Raw genomic sequence first — 13,198 nt, forward strand, 5'->3', positions numbered from 1 at the left:
GTAAATAATACTGTTGAAAGAAATCACTCTGACCACACTTTGCAGACCAGATAATTGCTATGATGGAATTAGACAAGGTATGTTGGCATTACACAAAGTTACTATGTCTGATTTTTTGCTTAAACCCCTGTCCTCCTGCATCCTGTAAAACTATAGCACTCCATTATGCTAAGGCGGCAATCACAAATATCTTCATTTCGCGTCCTCGTTGGGTCTAAAAAGTGAGTTGGTCGGTTGGTCGGTCGGTCAGTCGGTCGTAAAAATTTTCGGGTTTCCATTTTTCCATACATTTTTAGAGTGCATTCTTGGAGGAAACTACCCAGCCGGCAAAAAAACGTTTAAAAAACGTTTAAAAAACGTTTTTTTCAGGTTGTATTTGTCGCATTTTACAACGTTTTTTCACAACGTCAAAAAAACGTTTTTAAAACGTTTGTAGATTACGTTTTTGCAAGACGTTTAAAAAACGTTGTTTCAACGTTTTCTTCTAGCTACTTGAAGGACGTCTTTTTGGAACGAATTATGGACGTCTCTAGGACGTTTCCGGGACGTCTTAATTTTATTAATTTCGGTATGGTACGTTTCTGAGACGACTTAAAAACGTCTTTAAAAGTTATTTTAGATTAGTTTGAACACGTCTCTAAGACGTTCTTTGCCAAAATAACTCCTATTCATTGCACTATTATGATAAAGACCGTACACACATTTGAATTTTCTTTGAATGCTCTTTTCTATACAATTTTCTGGGTATGAAAATCTACAATCAGTATAAATTAAACGTAATGAAATCAAAAATTTGATGTTCTTTCTCTTCCGTCCTTCCTTTCTGGCATCTTTGTGATAATCATTCCAAACGTTTCCAGTATGATTGTTATTCGAAGTGTTAAAAACGATATCTTGATTGCGATTTCTTTGGTCTCCTTCACACATTTGCGATCCTGACAAAATAACAGACAAATAGTAAATTTGATGTTTAAAGATTTTTTAGCTGCGGTTGTGACGTTGAAAACTATCTTTTCTTTCCACGGGAAAAAGAATGCTCCAGAAGGATAAAGAAAAAACTTCTTAAATTTCATGGCCAAACTTTATGTTTCACGAAATGTATTCTACCAAGGACTTTGCTAAATTATTGTCGTTGAGACAGGGGTGTTTTCAAGTCAAATTTCAGTAGTTTAAAGTACCAAGCTCACTCAGTGATGCAGGGGTATTCGCAAGAAATTAGTATAGTTTTGGAAAGATATTATTAAAGTCTTGTTACATTCCACCTACCTTTACTAGCATATTTTCGGTACTTTCTGCTGGTGACCACACAAAGTCAGCTGACGATAGTCGCAATAAGGAAACCAATAATACACTCCAGCTTGAATCTGAGGGAAGAGAAGTTAAAATAAAAAGTTTTAACATAAAGTTTACTGAAGATAATGTAATTTTTCCAGGGTTTGCTCTCAAAAATAAATATCATCAGAAATTGAAACCTGAAATAAGCTACACCGATAAAGCCTCTAAGAATTAACTTAAATATCAAAAGCATTTTCAGTTTAATGTAAACTACTTACATTATCTAGTTGATTTTTGTAAGAGAACCAGCCTCTTCCAGTCTTCGTGCATGAAACATCCAACTTTTACAGAACCTTTACTTTGTTTAATTTTTGATTTGAACTACAAGTTATTTCGAATTCGAACGTTTGAACGTTCGAACGTTCGAAAGCTGTCCAGAAAAGAAGCCATTCCATTGTTAATTCGGCGGACGATGGGGGCGGCGAGTGGATGGGACGGGGAGCGGGTGCGTGGTTTTGTAATTTGGAAAGGGCGTGACAGAGAGAATCTACGGCGGGTGGGCGATCTTACGAGTTATTCAAAAAGGGAGTGGGCGTTTTATTAAAATATATTTAACGCTTAAAGAGAAGTCAATAAAGTAATAGAGAAAAAGATATATAGAATATCTTTCCTATCTCAGAGCAGGTAGGTAAAGTCTCAGAAATTTTCTCGGGATAAAAGCTGAGAGTCAATGAGGTTATATTTATATATTTCAAAAATAAATCTTGGGCACTACACTTTCGTCTCAAAAAAACGTTTTATAGACGTTTAAAAAACGTTGATCAAAATCACGTTTAAATCAAGTTTAGAAAAAACGTTTATTAAACGTTGTTAGCAAAACCTTTGAAAAACGTTTGGATTATAACGTTTCAACAACGTTTTATAAACGTTATGAAATAACGCGTTTTCTCTACAACGTTGAAAAAACGTTTTTAAAACGTTTTTTGGCAACGCGTTTTTTCACAACGTATTTAAAACCTAAAAAAAACGTTTTGAAAACGTTGTGTGCCGGCTGGGTGTNGTTCAGACGAAACTAGCACATACAAGCCGTAGTATGATCTAGGAAAAGGATAGAAGCTTTATGTAGGTAAATTCAAGTTCTCATACCAGCACTTCAGAAGGAGTCACTTCTTTAACCAACCGATCCAGTTCCATCATTTTATCCTTTTTGTCGAACTGTAACATTCGATATACTTTCCCGTAATCGATCATTTTAGGGAACGTTAATTTGCTAACTACTTCGTGATAATTTAACGGTAGATGCAGGTTTTCCACCAGGAGTAGAACTTTTTCTGCTGTCGAAGGCTGTCGTACAACTCGGCTCTTCAAACCTAAACATAAAAAGTCGATTTTCAATAACTTCATCATGGACTGGAATAAGATTGTTCTACTTTAGGCATACAAATTTTCGCGAGCAAAAAATTTCACATTTAATGTTTCAAATATAAGAATTTTTATTTCTCAACGATTTTTCACGAGATTCAACGTTCGCGAATTACCCTTGTCAGAACTTGACAAAGTATCAACGCGAAAAAGACCAAAAATTGCAAAAAACACGAAAGTAGTATTATTAGAGTTTAAAGAAAAGAGCTTAAAACTTTGTTTTTAACCTTTAAAAAACTTTAAAGTAAGGTACATCAATTAGGAAACTTAGTAAGCGTAGTATTTATTATACCCAAAGCTTCTTTTTGAATTTCATCCTTCCAATGTTGGATCGTTTTTTCATGCGTTTTCGTATCTTGTAAATCAACGAGTTGTTTTAAATTATCTTCATTCTAAAAAAAATCATTTACCGTTTAATACATGCTGAAAATAAAGTTTAAAATACAGCTTTCTGAATTAAGGCACGAATCAAAGTATTTATATAGGAAATAAAATCTAAAAACCTTGTGATATCTTTTTACTAAATCAGGGACAATTTTCTTAATCTTTGTTTTGTTCCAGTGTAGGACAACTTCGGTAAGCGTTTCTTCTCTTTCTAAAGAGAAAACAAGTAATTAGAAAGATCTAAAGGGAGTCGAAGATGAAACACAGCACCGTTGGTTGATCCGAAAGTATACCACTTCCTTCAGGGATCCTTTTCGCTATTCAACTTTATTTATGATTCGTCAAAGAATACCCTAGAACTGACTGCTTTTTATTACGTAATCTATGATGAAGTTGTTCGGTGTCAATAGGGAGTAAATCTGTTTGTGTTGCTTAAATCAAGCGTCAAATTACAAAGTCATGTCATTGTACAATAGTTCCCATCAAATTGAAGGGTTTGTTTAGCAATCTCATTAAAAACATCAGAAGACACGAAAAAAACCTGGAACGAGGTTGAAAAATATACCGAAAATACTACTTTCAGGTTACAGAGTGTTCATTTGATTTGATCTTTGAAAAAATAAATTACTTTCTGGTAACTGGTATTTTGTGCTGTTTCCAAAACGGGAAAGGTAGCTGAACAGTTGTTCTGTTTCTTCGCCCGTGGAACGGCCTGTACCATCCAACCATTCACCACTCCAAACAACCTGAATAAATTGAAAAAATATGTTGGTGGTAATTTGGCTTTCTCACTGTACATCGAAATATAGCTTAGAAAAATTCAAAAAAAAGATCTACCTGGCACTCCAAAGCGTGTCCTTTTGCATGCATTATCGACAAAGCGGGTTTAATTTGGTCGTTCATTGATGGGTCATCTCGCCGCATAAATGGCCACAATTTGCACATTACGTCGGCGAAGCAAAAGCTAGTTCGACGTGGTACCATGAAGTTCTTGATCAGGAAGTACGGGTACCCAAACACTTCACCTCTGAACATATTGAGGGCTTTCTGCGCTGTCACGTGCCTACATGTGGCCACCTCCAACCCTGTCTCGTCAAGCTTTGCCATTTTTCTGGTGCAATTCTGTGCTGCTGTCCAGGTACCACCGCAAATCGAGTCAATTGCGTCCTATTTTAACATGAATTCTTTTATTATACGAATAGCATGGTCATTTGTCTAAAAAAAAAATCCTGAGAAATTTTATTTTTGTTTTAAGACCTACCAGTGTTTCCACTTCTTTAAACAAAAGTTCTTTGTTATACCATCTATGAAAAAGTTGGTTCAAACTATTACCCCACAATTGAAAATGTACATATTATCAAAAGTCATACTTTAAGTCAGAAACATTATTTTTAAGCAAAGCGAGTATTTTGAGACGCCTGATAGGGAATGTGAGTCAGGGAAAAGAAAATATTGCATCGGAATACAAAAACTTTTCATCCACTTACACAAAGCTTTCCCTGTCATAAATAGTATAAACTTTATTTTTCACGAAGAAACAAATGGACAAAAAGTTAAAAAGTAAAGAAAAAAGACTATTTCACCTCTTCAACTTAACGTTTTAAAAGCACAAAGAATTTACAAACCTTTTTTGTTGGTTTACTGTACAAATTATTAATGAAATCAGAGACGGTATCATTCGAAACAAAGAAACGTCCATCATAAAAAGATTTCCGCTTCCGCCTAAAACAGAGAATTACATTTGGGTTTATTATCAAACCAACATTATCTAGCCAGATCTAATCCCATGGGTATCAGTGCCCGAGATCTCTGACGAATCTGTATTAGCTGTTCTTCAGACAGGGGATTAAGTCCTTCCCAGATTTTAATTTATTTTCAAGAAATCATATTCGTTATCATACTCGTATATTTTAAGCAATGCTATTTTCATTTGTTACTTACTGATAGATTAGTTAGAATTATAATGAGATTAGAAGAACACATTTAAATCATGGCTTCTTTGTAGTGGGTATTATTTAATTAGAGAATTTCGAAAAGTAAATATATAAGACATGAATCAAAGAAGACGAGGTTTTGGGAGCACGAATATAAATTGGTATATTTAAAATAAACCAGTATATTTTACCTATATTCTAAACTTAACAGTTTTATGATTTTGAGGCTAAAATACAATTAATCTAAATCATTCATAGTTCGTTAGGGATTCAGAACCAACCCATTTGGTCTCCATCCTTTAAAGAATGTTAGCGAACCCCCAAAAGTTTCTTAGCAGGATGACTAAAAAAAACCATATGTATAGCAATGTGCCCTCTCGGTTATTACCACAATGGTTTTATGGCAACTCCTGAACTTGGGCACAGGATGTACGGTTACACATTGTGGATTGTCTTGTGGAATCACAAGAATTCTCAAACACTGCGAGTAGCGAGCGATGCATAAAACCACCATTGAATAGATTTAGAGAAAATCCCCCCTCCATGAAAATTGTCGATAACAGTCTATACGGATGAGTACGGTGTAATTTTTGTCGTTTGGAGACAATTACCTCTCCTCTCCAAAGAGAAAAATGCAAGTTTGCAAAGAGAAAAATGCAAGTTTGCAAAGTTCTTTGTCAAGAAGGCTTACAGAAGGCACATATACTTACTTTCCTCGTTTGTACCTATACAGTTTACAATTGCCATCAACGTGATAGCTGTGAGGATGAGGATGACATGCTGGACACTCTAACCAATCTTTTAACTGAATTTGGTCTTTTTTGATCAGACCACAAACACCACTCTCTGAAAGCCATGCTGAAATTGCTTGGATTGATAGTTGCTTTCTAAAAGTATCGATTTGATTCAAATAGTTTGTTGGTTAAGAACAGTGCATCGTGAAAAATTATTACCTTAGAATAAATATATGCAATTTTCTTCATGACTTTCATTAATCCTATGAGATTTTTATAACGGAATACTTAGTAAGGGGTGATATGTTTAATAGCGTCGTAATTAAGTTCATCTTGTTTACTGATTGGCATTGGTCACACAGGAGGTGCATGTAAGTAAACCACACCAAAAATTAATCAAAATCTGCTAAAGCGGAAAAAAGAACCATTTTTTAAATTCATTTTTTTTAAATCTTTTTTCTTTAAAATTCAAACGATTCTCTTCAATAAAACATTGACTTAAAGTAAGGCTTACCCGGCTGTGTTCTTCCGAAATAGCATTTAGAGTTTTCAAAAACGCACGTTCTGAACTCCCAGGCATGAATTTTCTAAAATTGTCCCATAATTGAAACACTTCTTCTTTGAAGAGATAATTCAAGCTTTTCGGGTTACCAGGCCAGAAACCAGAGCATAGAATAACAGCTACAGTAAAAGGATCTGTTGTTGATTCACAATCCTTGCAAGCCAACAAATATTTATTTACATCATAGCGACCTGGAAAATAATTCAAATGTAATTGAATGATTCTTTTTTTAGATTTTGGAGACAAAAATGTTGTGGCAAACACTTCAAACTTGGCAAATTCTGTTCTGGATTGACAAAAATTACCAGTAATAAGTATTGTAATCACTCTCAACCATAATAATTGAAGAAGAACTAAAATAGCAATACCTTTTAATGTAACTATAATGCAAAGTTCATCTTTAACAACCTTTGTTAAATTATTACCACCACAGACAGAGCAAGAACATTTGAGATGTGGGAAGCGAACTAAAGTTAAAATAGGATAATACAATCAGAACAATTTTGATTGTCGAATCTTTTAGACCGGACGTCGAAAAACAAAAAATATACATTTGCGACTTCATTATCTTACAACGGTCATGCGTTAAATCCACTTATTTCATTTCGAACAAATGAAAAATTTATATAATATTACCTGTAGGTGTTATTTCTTTATTATCGTTCAAACATTCACAAACATCAAGGCATCGACCATTTGCCATTCTATCATGGAGTGGATTTGACAGGTGGTAAACATCGTCACAAAGGAAGCAAAACGAATCGTGACAATCCAAACAATGCAAATCACTCGATCTTTCCCTACAAACACAACACAACTCGTTTAAAACTTCTTTGGCTGCCATAGTCTTCCAAATTGGCTGCCTCAACAAGTCCCAGTCATCCTGACAGGCTTGTGATCGCTCAAACCAGGTTTTCCTTTTCTTTTTCTTTTTGACAAATCTCTCTAACAACTCGAACCAGCCATTGAAACAAGATTCTAGAAGAGAAAGATTTTTAATCATTCAATCAGAAGGCTTAAGTCTCTAAATATCGTCTTTTTATATATAATATAACAAAGGAAAGAAAATAAAGGACGAAAAAGAAGGAAGGCAATTACACATACTTTTAACATGAAAGCTAGCTCAGCAGGGTTTGCTAATTTCAATAATCAATTATTATTATTTTAAGATGTTTGTTACCCTTTAAGAAAGTGTTAATTTTCTTCTTTAGCTAAGTTAACGTAGCCTTTCCTCTTAAACTTTTTCAAAAATAATTTTAGGTGAAGCTCATCAAAAAGCAGACCTTAGACACACATTTTGGAAATTTTGCAATATCAATGGTAAACTATCCATATAAAACTTTTGCACAAAAGTAGTTGAGTATTCTTTCACCTGTATTATTGTCATCAACCAAATTCATATCATCATCACCAGCCAAGTTCATATCACTACCACCAACCAAGTTCATATCCTGATCTTCATTGAATAGCTGTTGATGTTGTTTTGGTTACCTGAGATGTACTGTCATCTGAGCCTAAATATATAACAAAACAGACAATTATTTTCAGCATAAAAGACTTAACAGATTGGAGTATTGCCAAAGAGTAATCTTTTTAGATTTGATTTTTTTTTTGGAAATAAAATAAAATAATTAAAATTCGAAAACAAGACTTCGATTTATTTGGAATTATGCTGGTGGGGTCATATGATACCAAACTATTTATCCATAATTTACTTGAATTTCAATATTTTCAAATGAAGGATCCAAAATACTTGTATAAACTTGTTGGAAATGTCAAAAAGTCATGTTTTTAGGCACTGTGCTAGATCAAAATGATCCCTGGTTATGCAATAGATATGTACGAATCAATATTAGAATCAATATAACATACCAATGCATCGTTTCTTGCTTTCTTTTTTTTTCTGAGACCTTTGTCTTTTTGGCTTGTAAATTCTTTTACCTGAAAGAGAGAAGACGACAATTAAATCATTTTTGTAAATCTCTGAAGAGTCCTTCCTTGACTTAAATTTGGAATTTTACTTAAAAGTTGGTCGTTTGAATAGTTTTGCTACTTTATCCCCGACTTTTTATTTGTGAATGATTTTGAAATAAATGTATTCAAAATATTTCTGTGAATCACATTGGCATACCAAAATATAAAAAATTTAATACTTATTTTACTATCTGCAAGCAAGATACTGTAAAAACCACCTTATCTGATTTTTACCTGTTTCTGCAGATCTTCTAAGCTCGACAAATTGAATTCCAGAAGACTTCTTAGCTTTTCCCTTAGCCTTCATGGATCTATTTGTAGCCAAAATTTTCTTCATATTTGTCATCAGTTGAACGCCTAAAAAGAACCCAAAAACACTAAAAAGAATCAAGCTTTAACTAACTTAAACACAGTAACAACACATTTAACTAACACAGTCAAATAGGATAAAAAGTGTAAAATGTATTTTATTTGTTTATTTAACATTTTTGAACATAGAATACTGCTATTCAAAACTGGTTACAACATTTTTTCAAAGACTCATTGTAATCATTTCATATTTTTATGCACTATATCATTAGTAAAGTCGCAAATATTTTGAAGTCGGTTGTGATGAATGTCATAATAGAAGCAGGGCAAGGCAAACAGTAACTACAAGACATGATAGATATTTCATCCAAAATGAAATAAAAAAAAAACATTTATCATATTATACTACTTGTAACGTTGAAAACGATCTGAGAGCAAAGCAGAAGGGTGCCTTCGACCATTCCAGCCCGGCTAGGCCTTCCGAACCAATGTCAACAAAACCTTTATTACTATAATGTGACACGTAGAATCGACTCTATTGAGAATATATTTATTTCAATAATTCTCAAAGGAAAACAATAAGAAAGAAAAGTTATATTTAATATTTAACTTGACACTTTACTTTCTTCTTTAAAATTTCAGAAAAATATTTTAGATAGTCTTGGTTGTACAGCCAAAATCATTCACAGGACAATAAATAATAAGGTTAGCCCAATGTTACATTATTTCTGAAAATAAATGTCAAATATTAATGTCCATTTGACCTGTTTTCCTAAAAAAAGACAAAACAAGGGCGAATGTGTGAAAGATTTCGTTGCTCAATGTCATAGTTATTCATTTGACCAACTGAAACTTTGTGTTTATGTTGAATTTAAATTTGCCATCCAAGAAATTAATAGAAGAAAAGATAACAGAGTTGTTTTATTTTTCAAGCAAAAGCTTTTCGGTGTGTATAAACTGTATATAATCTGCAATGCTAATAATGATGTTAAAAGTTGAAATATATCTATTACAATATCTATGTTAAAAAGGGGGTAATTAAAATTCTGAGTACAGTAAAAGTTATAAAATGTAGTCCTAAAAAAAGAAAGCTCTCCATCATGCCATTCCTATAAAAGAATTAGTCTATTGAAATCTAATTGGTCTGTGGGTCTTTTAAAGGCCATATAATTGGCTTCTAAGTTTTTCTCAAATTAATTTTCTCAGGGGCATTTGATATTATTATTTTCCATTCAAATGTGTGGTCTGGAAAGTTACGCTTTAAGTGGACCCAGGCTAGCTGGTTCAGAGCTTTTTTCAATTTTACCATGTTCTTGTCATCTTGTTTCTACGTACGTTTCGTTTTGTTTCACTAATGTATCATCGAATAGTGATACATTGCACTTCCCTGCCATACTTCTCACCTTATTTCTTTTGTTTTGCTCATAAAATTCCGGTCATTAGATCTCATGTTTACAGATTGAAATGTGTGCTCACTTACAAATCAAAACATAACAAAAATTCACTTTTGTCTTTAAAATGTACATATCACTTATTTGGTATTAAAATACACAATGCAATATGGCAGAGAAGTGCAATGTATCACTATTCGATGGTCACAAGATTTTGTGTTGATTTAATAATAAACTTTTTTGATTGACCAACTGCATTAATATGAGTTAGCCTGACATGATTCAGTTTTAGTCAAACACAATGATGGAGGAGACTTAAAAATTTACATTACCAGGCTAAACCTAGACAGGAGACCCGTTGTGCGTTTTTTTATAATTTGATGTATATACACAAGACGGGTTCGAGCTGTTAGTCTAATATTGGACTCACATTTTTTACAGTGAGAAATTCGAATTTAGCGCTGTCCTCACTTACTAAAATAAAAACCAAATTTCGAAAGTTGCGCTTTTCTCTAAGAAAGTGTGACCAGTAAAAGAAAAACAAAATTTGATTGGCTAAGTTTTCAACCGTTATTAGGATCTGAGAAATTCAAACTCTCAGCCCGCCGTACCATGCTATACATTTTGCCATCAGTTTATCAAAGAAGAAATCATAGCATGGATTCCCAGGCTAGGCCAAACCAAAAACAGTCACAGAATTTCAAATGAAGCACCAAAGCAATAAGAGAAAAAATATAATTTGGAGCAGAATGGTGCAATTCAAAAAGTTGTATTTAATTTTTGCTCAAAATAGTTGCACTCATCAAACTAGATTTTTTATTTTGATGCGTTTGTAAGTTGATTTAATCGGTTGGCAAACGATATCATACTCCAGGATGCATCATCTCTTATTTTCCCCTATTTTCTACTTTCCTATCTTCTATTCTGATTTTCTATCTTTCTCAAGTGTTTCTAACTGTTTTCTAAGTATTTTTCTGCAATTTGCCCGTACCGGTGAAACAGGTCTCCGACCCCGGCTCGAATCACCAAATGCAAGAAACCTTGGTTTACAAACCCAATGCCAATGGGCCATTCGAGAATTTGTCTGTAACAGGGGGCGGACGACACAGGATTTCCGAGGGCAAAAGTTTTCACCAAAATTCGAAATTTCCAAGACGAGAGAAGAAAATGTATGAATTTCCAAGGCAATTGAATTAAAAAAGGCAAAAAAAAAATTTCCGATGCATTCTGGAAAAGTACATGGATTTTTATCGGAATTTCCGACCACCACTGGAAGAGAAAAATTATTTCTGAGGCTAGAAAAAAATTAAAAATGCACGTCGTCCGACAGGGGGTAACAAAAATTTTCTGGAATGGCCCAATGAGACACAACAGAGAGATGTCATTCACAAATACTTATAGCGTGTAATTTACAGACCTTAATTAAGAAAGCTCCCAACCCTACCGGTGCCCCTACAAGGATCCCTACGGGATCCTAAGTTAAGTTCACAGGGTACGAATGGCCCTAAGAAGGCCTCCGGCCTTATATTGTGACTCTCGAGCTCCAACCTTAACCCTAACTGATAATAACCAAACCCCCGTCTAGGGTCGCGGATTGAAAAATTTCACTTGAATCCTGGAGTATGATATCGTCTGCCAACCGATTTAATCAGAACATCCTTATAAAATCAAAACATTCAAATTCTGAAATTTGTTGATGCATTCATTGCTCTGGCCTTAGGTTTAATCATGTTCGATAAGTTCAATTATTATCAACCCCAAAGTGATTGAAAGTCAGGATCATAAAATCGATGTATAAATATTTTTTAGTCTTTTAAAAATCCTGACATCCTGACCTGCTGTAGTAGTGTCAGAAAATCTGCCGTATATTATCTTCGCTTTCTGATTTGAATGATGGCGCTCTACTTTCCCCCCCATCAGAATTAGTAAAGGCAAAAAGTAGTTGAGCTCCAGCTCCTGGACTAGACCTGCTGCAGTCTGACAGTTTCAGTTGCAAGTTGGATCAAAAGTGCCATTCATGTCAAGATGTTTTTCACACATCCAAAGATAAATTACTGCAATAGTTAAACTTACTTGCTTTTTTCTGGTTAACTTCATCTTCTCCAGCAAGTTCTTTTTTTTTATTTTCCATACTTATCTTAATTAATAATTATACAGTTATGCCATATAATGCCCAGAGACAGAGTGAGTATAAGAGCACTGTATGATGTAAAAGTCAAAGCTTCCTTTTGCCGCCTTTCCTATGAAAACAAATAATCACCGGACATCTTTCTACCCGCTAAGCGGTTAATGCCATTATATTGGATGGTTTCCGTAGTTCTCTTTATTAGATCCACGATATCAACGGTTTTTACATGAATTACATAAAACAGTATAATCATTGTTTTAACGCGTGCGACTATTTGCTAAAAGGCTTCGGCCTATGTGACTCGACTCCAACCCTCCTAATTGATAAAACCCCCGTCTAGGTCCGCAGATTGAAAAATTACTTGCATTGGAGTGATATCGTCTGCCAACCTTTTATATCCTTGGTTAAAACGATTGTGACCTTGTTGGGCTAAATATTACCTTTTTATGGTTTCCTTTAAGCAGTTTGACCTATTATTACGCCAAACATTTCGTCAAAATGAAGTTTTCCGCAGTTTTGTGACCTTATTCTCGATAGGGTTGACCTTTTAAGGCATTTTTTACATCTATTTGAGCTTAAATAAAGCAATGTTTTAGGTCTGTCGCGCCAAAGTTACAAAGAACTACCCTCTTATTTTAGGGTGGGCTTTGGTGTGGGATAGTAAGTTTTTTTAAATTTTAAATCGAGGTTGGGGCAATCATGGTTTGAGAAGCCGTATACTTCAAAAAGAGCTTCAAAGAGGTGGAGCGGTAGTACAACCAGAAGACGCCAATTCCAATGTTTGACCCCTATCTCATGGAAGGAAATTTATGGAAGACAAAAATGCGGTCTTACTATTCGCCGGAATTAGCCAGAATGAACCAGAGCCACCCGAGTCACCCAGAGCCAGCCAGAGTGACCTAGAGCCAGCCAGAGCTACGCAAGAGCTAGCCAGAGCCAGCAATCAGCCCATCAGAATCAGTCATTTTGTCTTTATAAGGACAAGTTATGCTAAGTTAAGCTCAAGGGTGATTCTACTCAAAGTTGTACATGTCCTTTCTGCAACGCAAAATTTTTTTCCGTAAGCGGCCCAAGCCCTATTTTAG

General features: G+C 34.4%; 3 protein-coding genes and 1 long non-coding RNA gene across 4 annotated transcripts; all 4 read right to left on the reverse strand.

The window, feature by feature from the left end:
• Positions 1–667: 667 nt before the first annotated feature.
• On the reverse strand, positions 668–1,844 carry LOC136819323 (uncharacterized). Its single transcript, XR_010848421.1, has 3 exons — positions 1,554–1,844; positions 1,267–1,364; positions 668–935 (listed from the first exon to the last, which is right to left on the reverse strand). It is a non-coding gene; the product is annotated as an uncharacterized lncRNA (long non-coding RNA).
• A 497-nt stretch (positions 1,845–2,341) lies between these two features.
• On the reverse strand, positions 2,342–5,831 carry LOC136819324 (uncharacterized). Its single transcript, XM_067075570.1, has 7 exons — positions 5,726–5,831; positions 4,707–4,803; positions 3,919–4,248; positions 3,710–3,827; positions 3,201–3,292; positions 2,990–3,089; positions 2,342–2,645 (listed from the first exon to the last, which is right to left on the reverse strand). Exons 3-7 carry the CDS (start codon positions 4,186–4,188, stop codon positions 2,416–2,418), a joined length of 810 nt encoding a protein of 269 aa, XP_066931671.1. The 5' UTR covers positions 4,189–4,248; positions 4,707–4,803; positions 5,726–5,831; the 3' UTR covers positions 2,342–2,415.
• Positions 5,832–5,836: 5 nt separating this feature from the next.
• LOC136819396 (uncharacterized) lies at positions 5,837–7,789 on the reverse strand (the record flags this gene model as incomplete). The annotated part of the gene is made up of 5 exons (XM_067075630.1): positions 7,684–7,789; positions 6,948–7,289; positions 6,680–6,778; positions 6,264–6,502; positions 5,837–5,902 (listed from the first exon to the last, which is right to left on the reverse strand). Coding segments are annotated over exons 1-5 (822 nt in total), but the record flags the coding sequence as incomplete, so codon positions are not given.
• On the reverse strand, positions 7,770–12,161 carry LOC136819397 (uncharacterized). Its single transcript, XM_067075631.1, has 4 exons — positions 12,059–12,161; positions 8,520–8,642; positions 8,184–8,252; positions 7,770–7,825 (listed from the first exon to the last, which is right to left on the reverse strand). Exons 1-4 carry the CDS (start codon positions 12,114–12,116, stop codon positions 7,770–7,772), a joined length of 306 nt encoding a protein of 101 aa, XP_066931732.1. The 5' UTR covers positions 12,117–12,161.
• Between the last annotated feature and the right edge of the window lie 1,037 nt (positions 12,162–13,198).

The sequence above is a fragment of the Clytia hemisphaerica genome, unplaced genomic scaffold, assembly GCF_902728285.1.
Source record: "Clytia hemisphaerica strain Z4C2 unplaced genomic scaffold, Clytia hemisphaerica genome assembly, whole genome shotgun sequence".
NCBI classification, from domain to species: domain Eukaryota; kingdom Metazoa; phylum Cnidaria; class Hydrozoa; order Leptothecata; family Clytiidae; genus Clytia; species Clytia hemisphaerica.

Excerpts from the sequence above, each read along its gene's own strand:
- LOC136819324 (XM_067075570.1), bottom strand. The coding sequence starts at position 4,188 with ATGGCAAAGCTTGACGAGACAGGGTTGGAGGTGGCCACATGTAGGCAC. Across the intron at positions 3,828-3,918 it reads GACACGCTTTGGAGTGCCAG|GTTGTTTGGAGTGGTGAATG; the intron begins GTAGATCTTTTT and ends CAATTTATTCAG. Across the intron at positions 2,646-2,989 it reads AATTCAAAAAGAAGCTTTGG|GTTTGAAGAGCCGAGTTGTA; the intron begins GTATAATAAATA and ends TTTTATGTTTAG.
- LOC136819397 (XM_067075631.1), bottom strand. The coding sequence starts at position 12,116 with ATGGAAAATAAAAAAAAAGAACTTGCTGGAGAAGATGAAGTTAACCAG. Across the intron at positions 8,253-8,519 it reads TAGAAGATCTGCAGAAACAG|GTAAAAGAATTTACAAGCCA; the intron begins GTAAAAATCAGA and ends TCTCTCTTTCAG. Across the intron at positions 7,826-8,183 it reads AAGCAAGAAACGATGCATTG|GCTCAGATGACAGTACATCT; the intron begins GTATGTTATATT and ends TTATATATTTAG.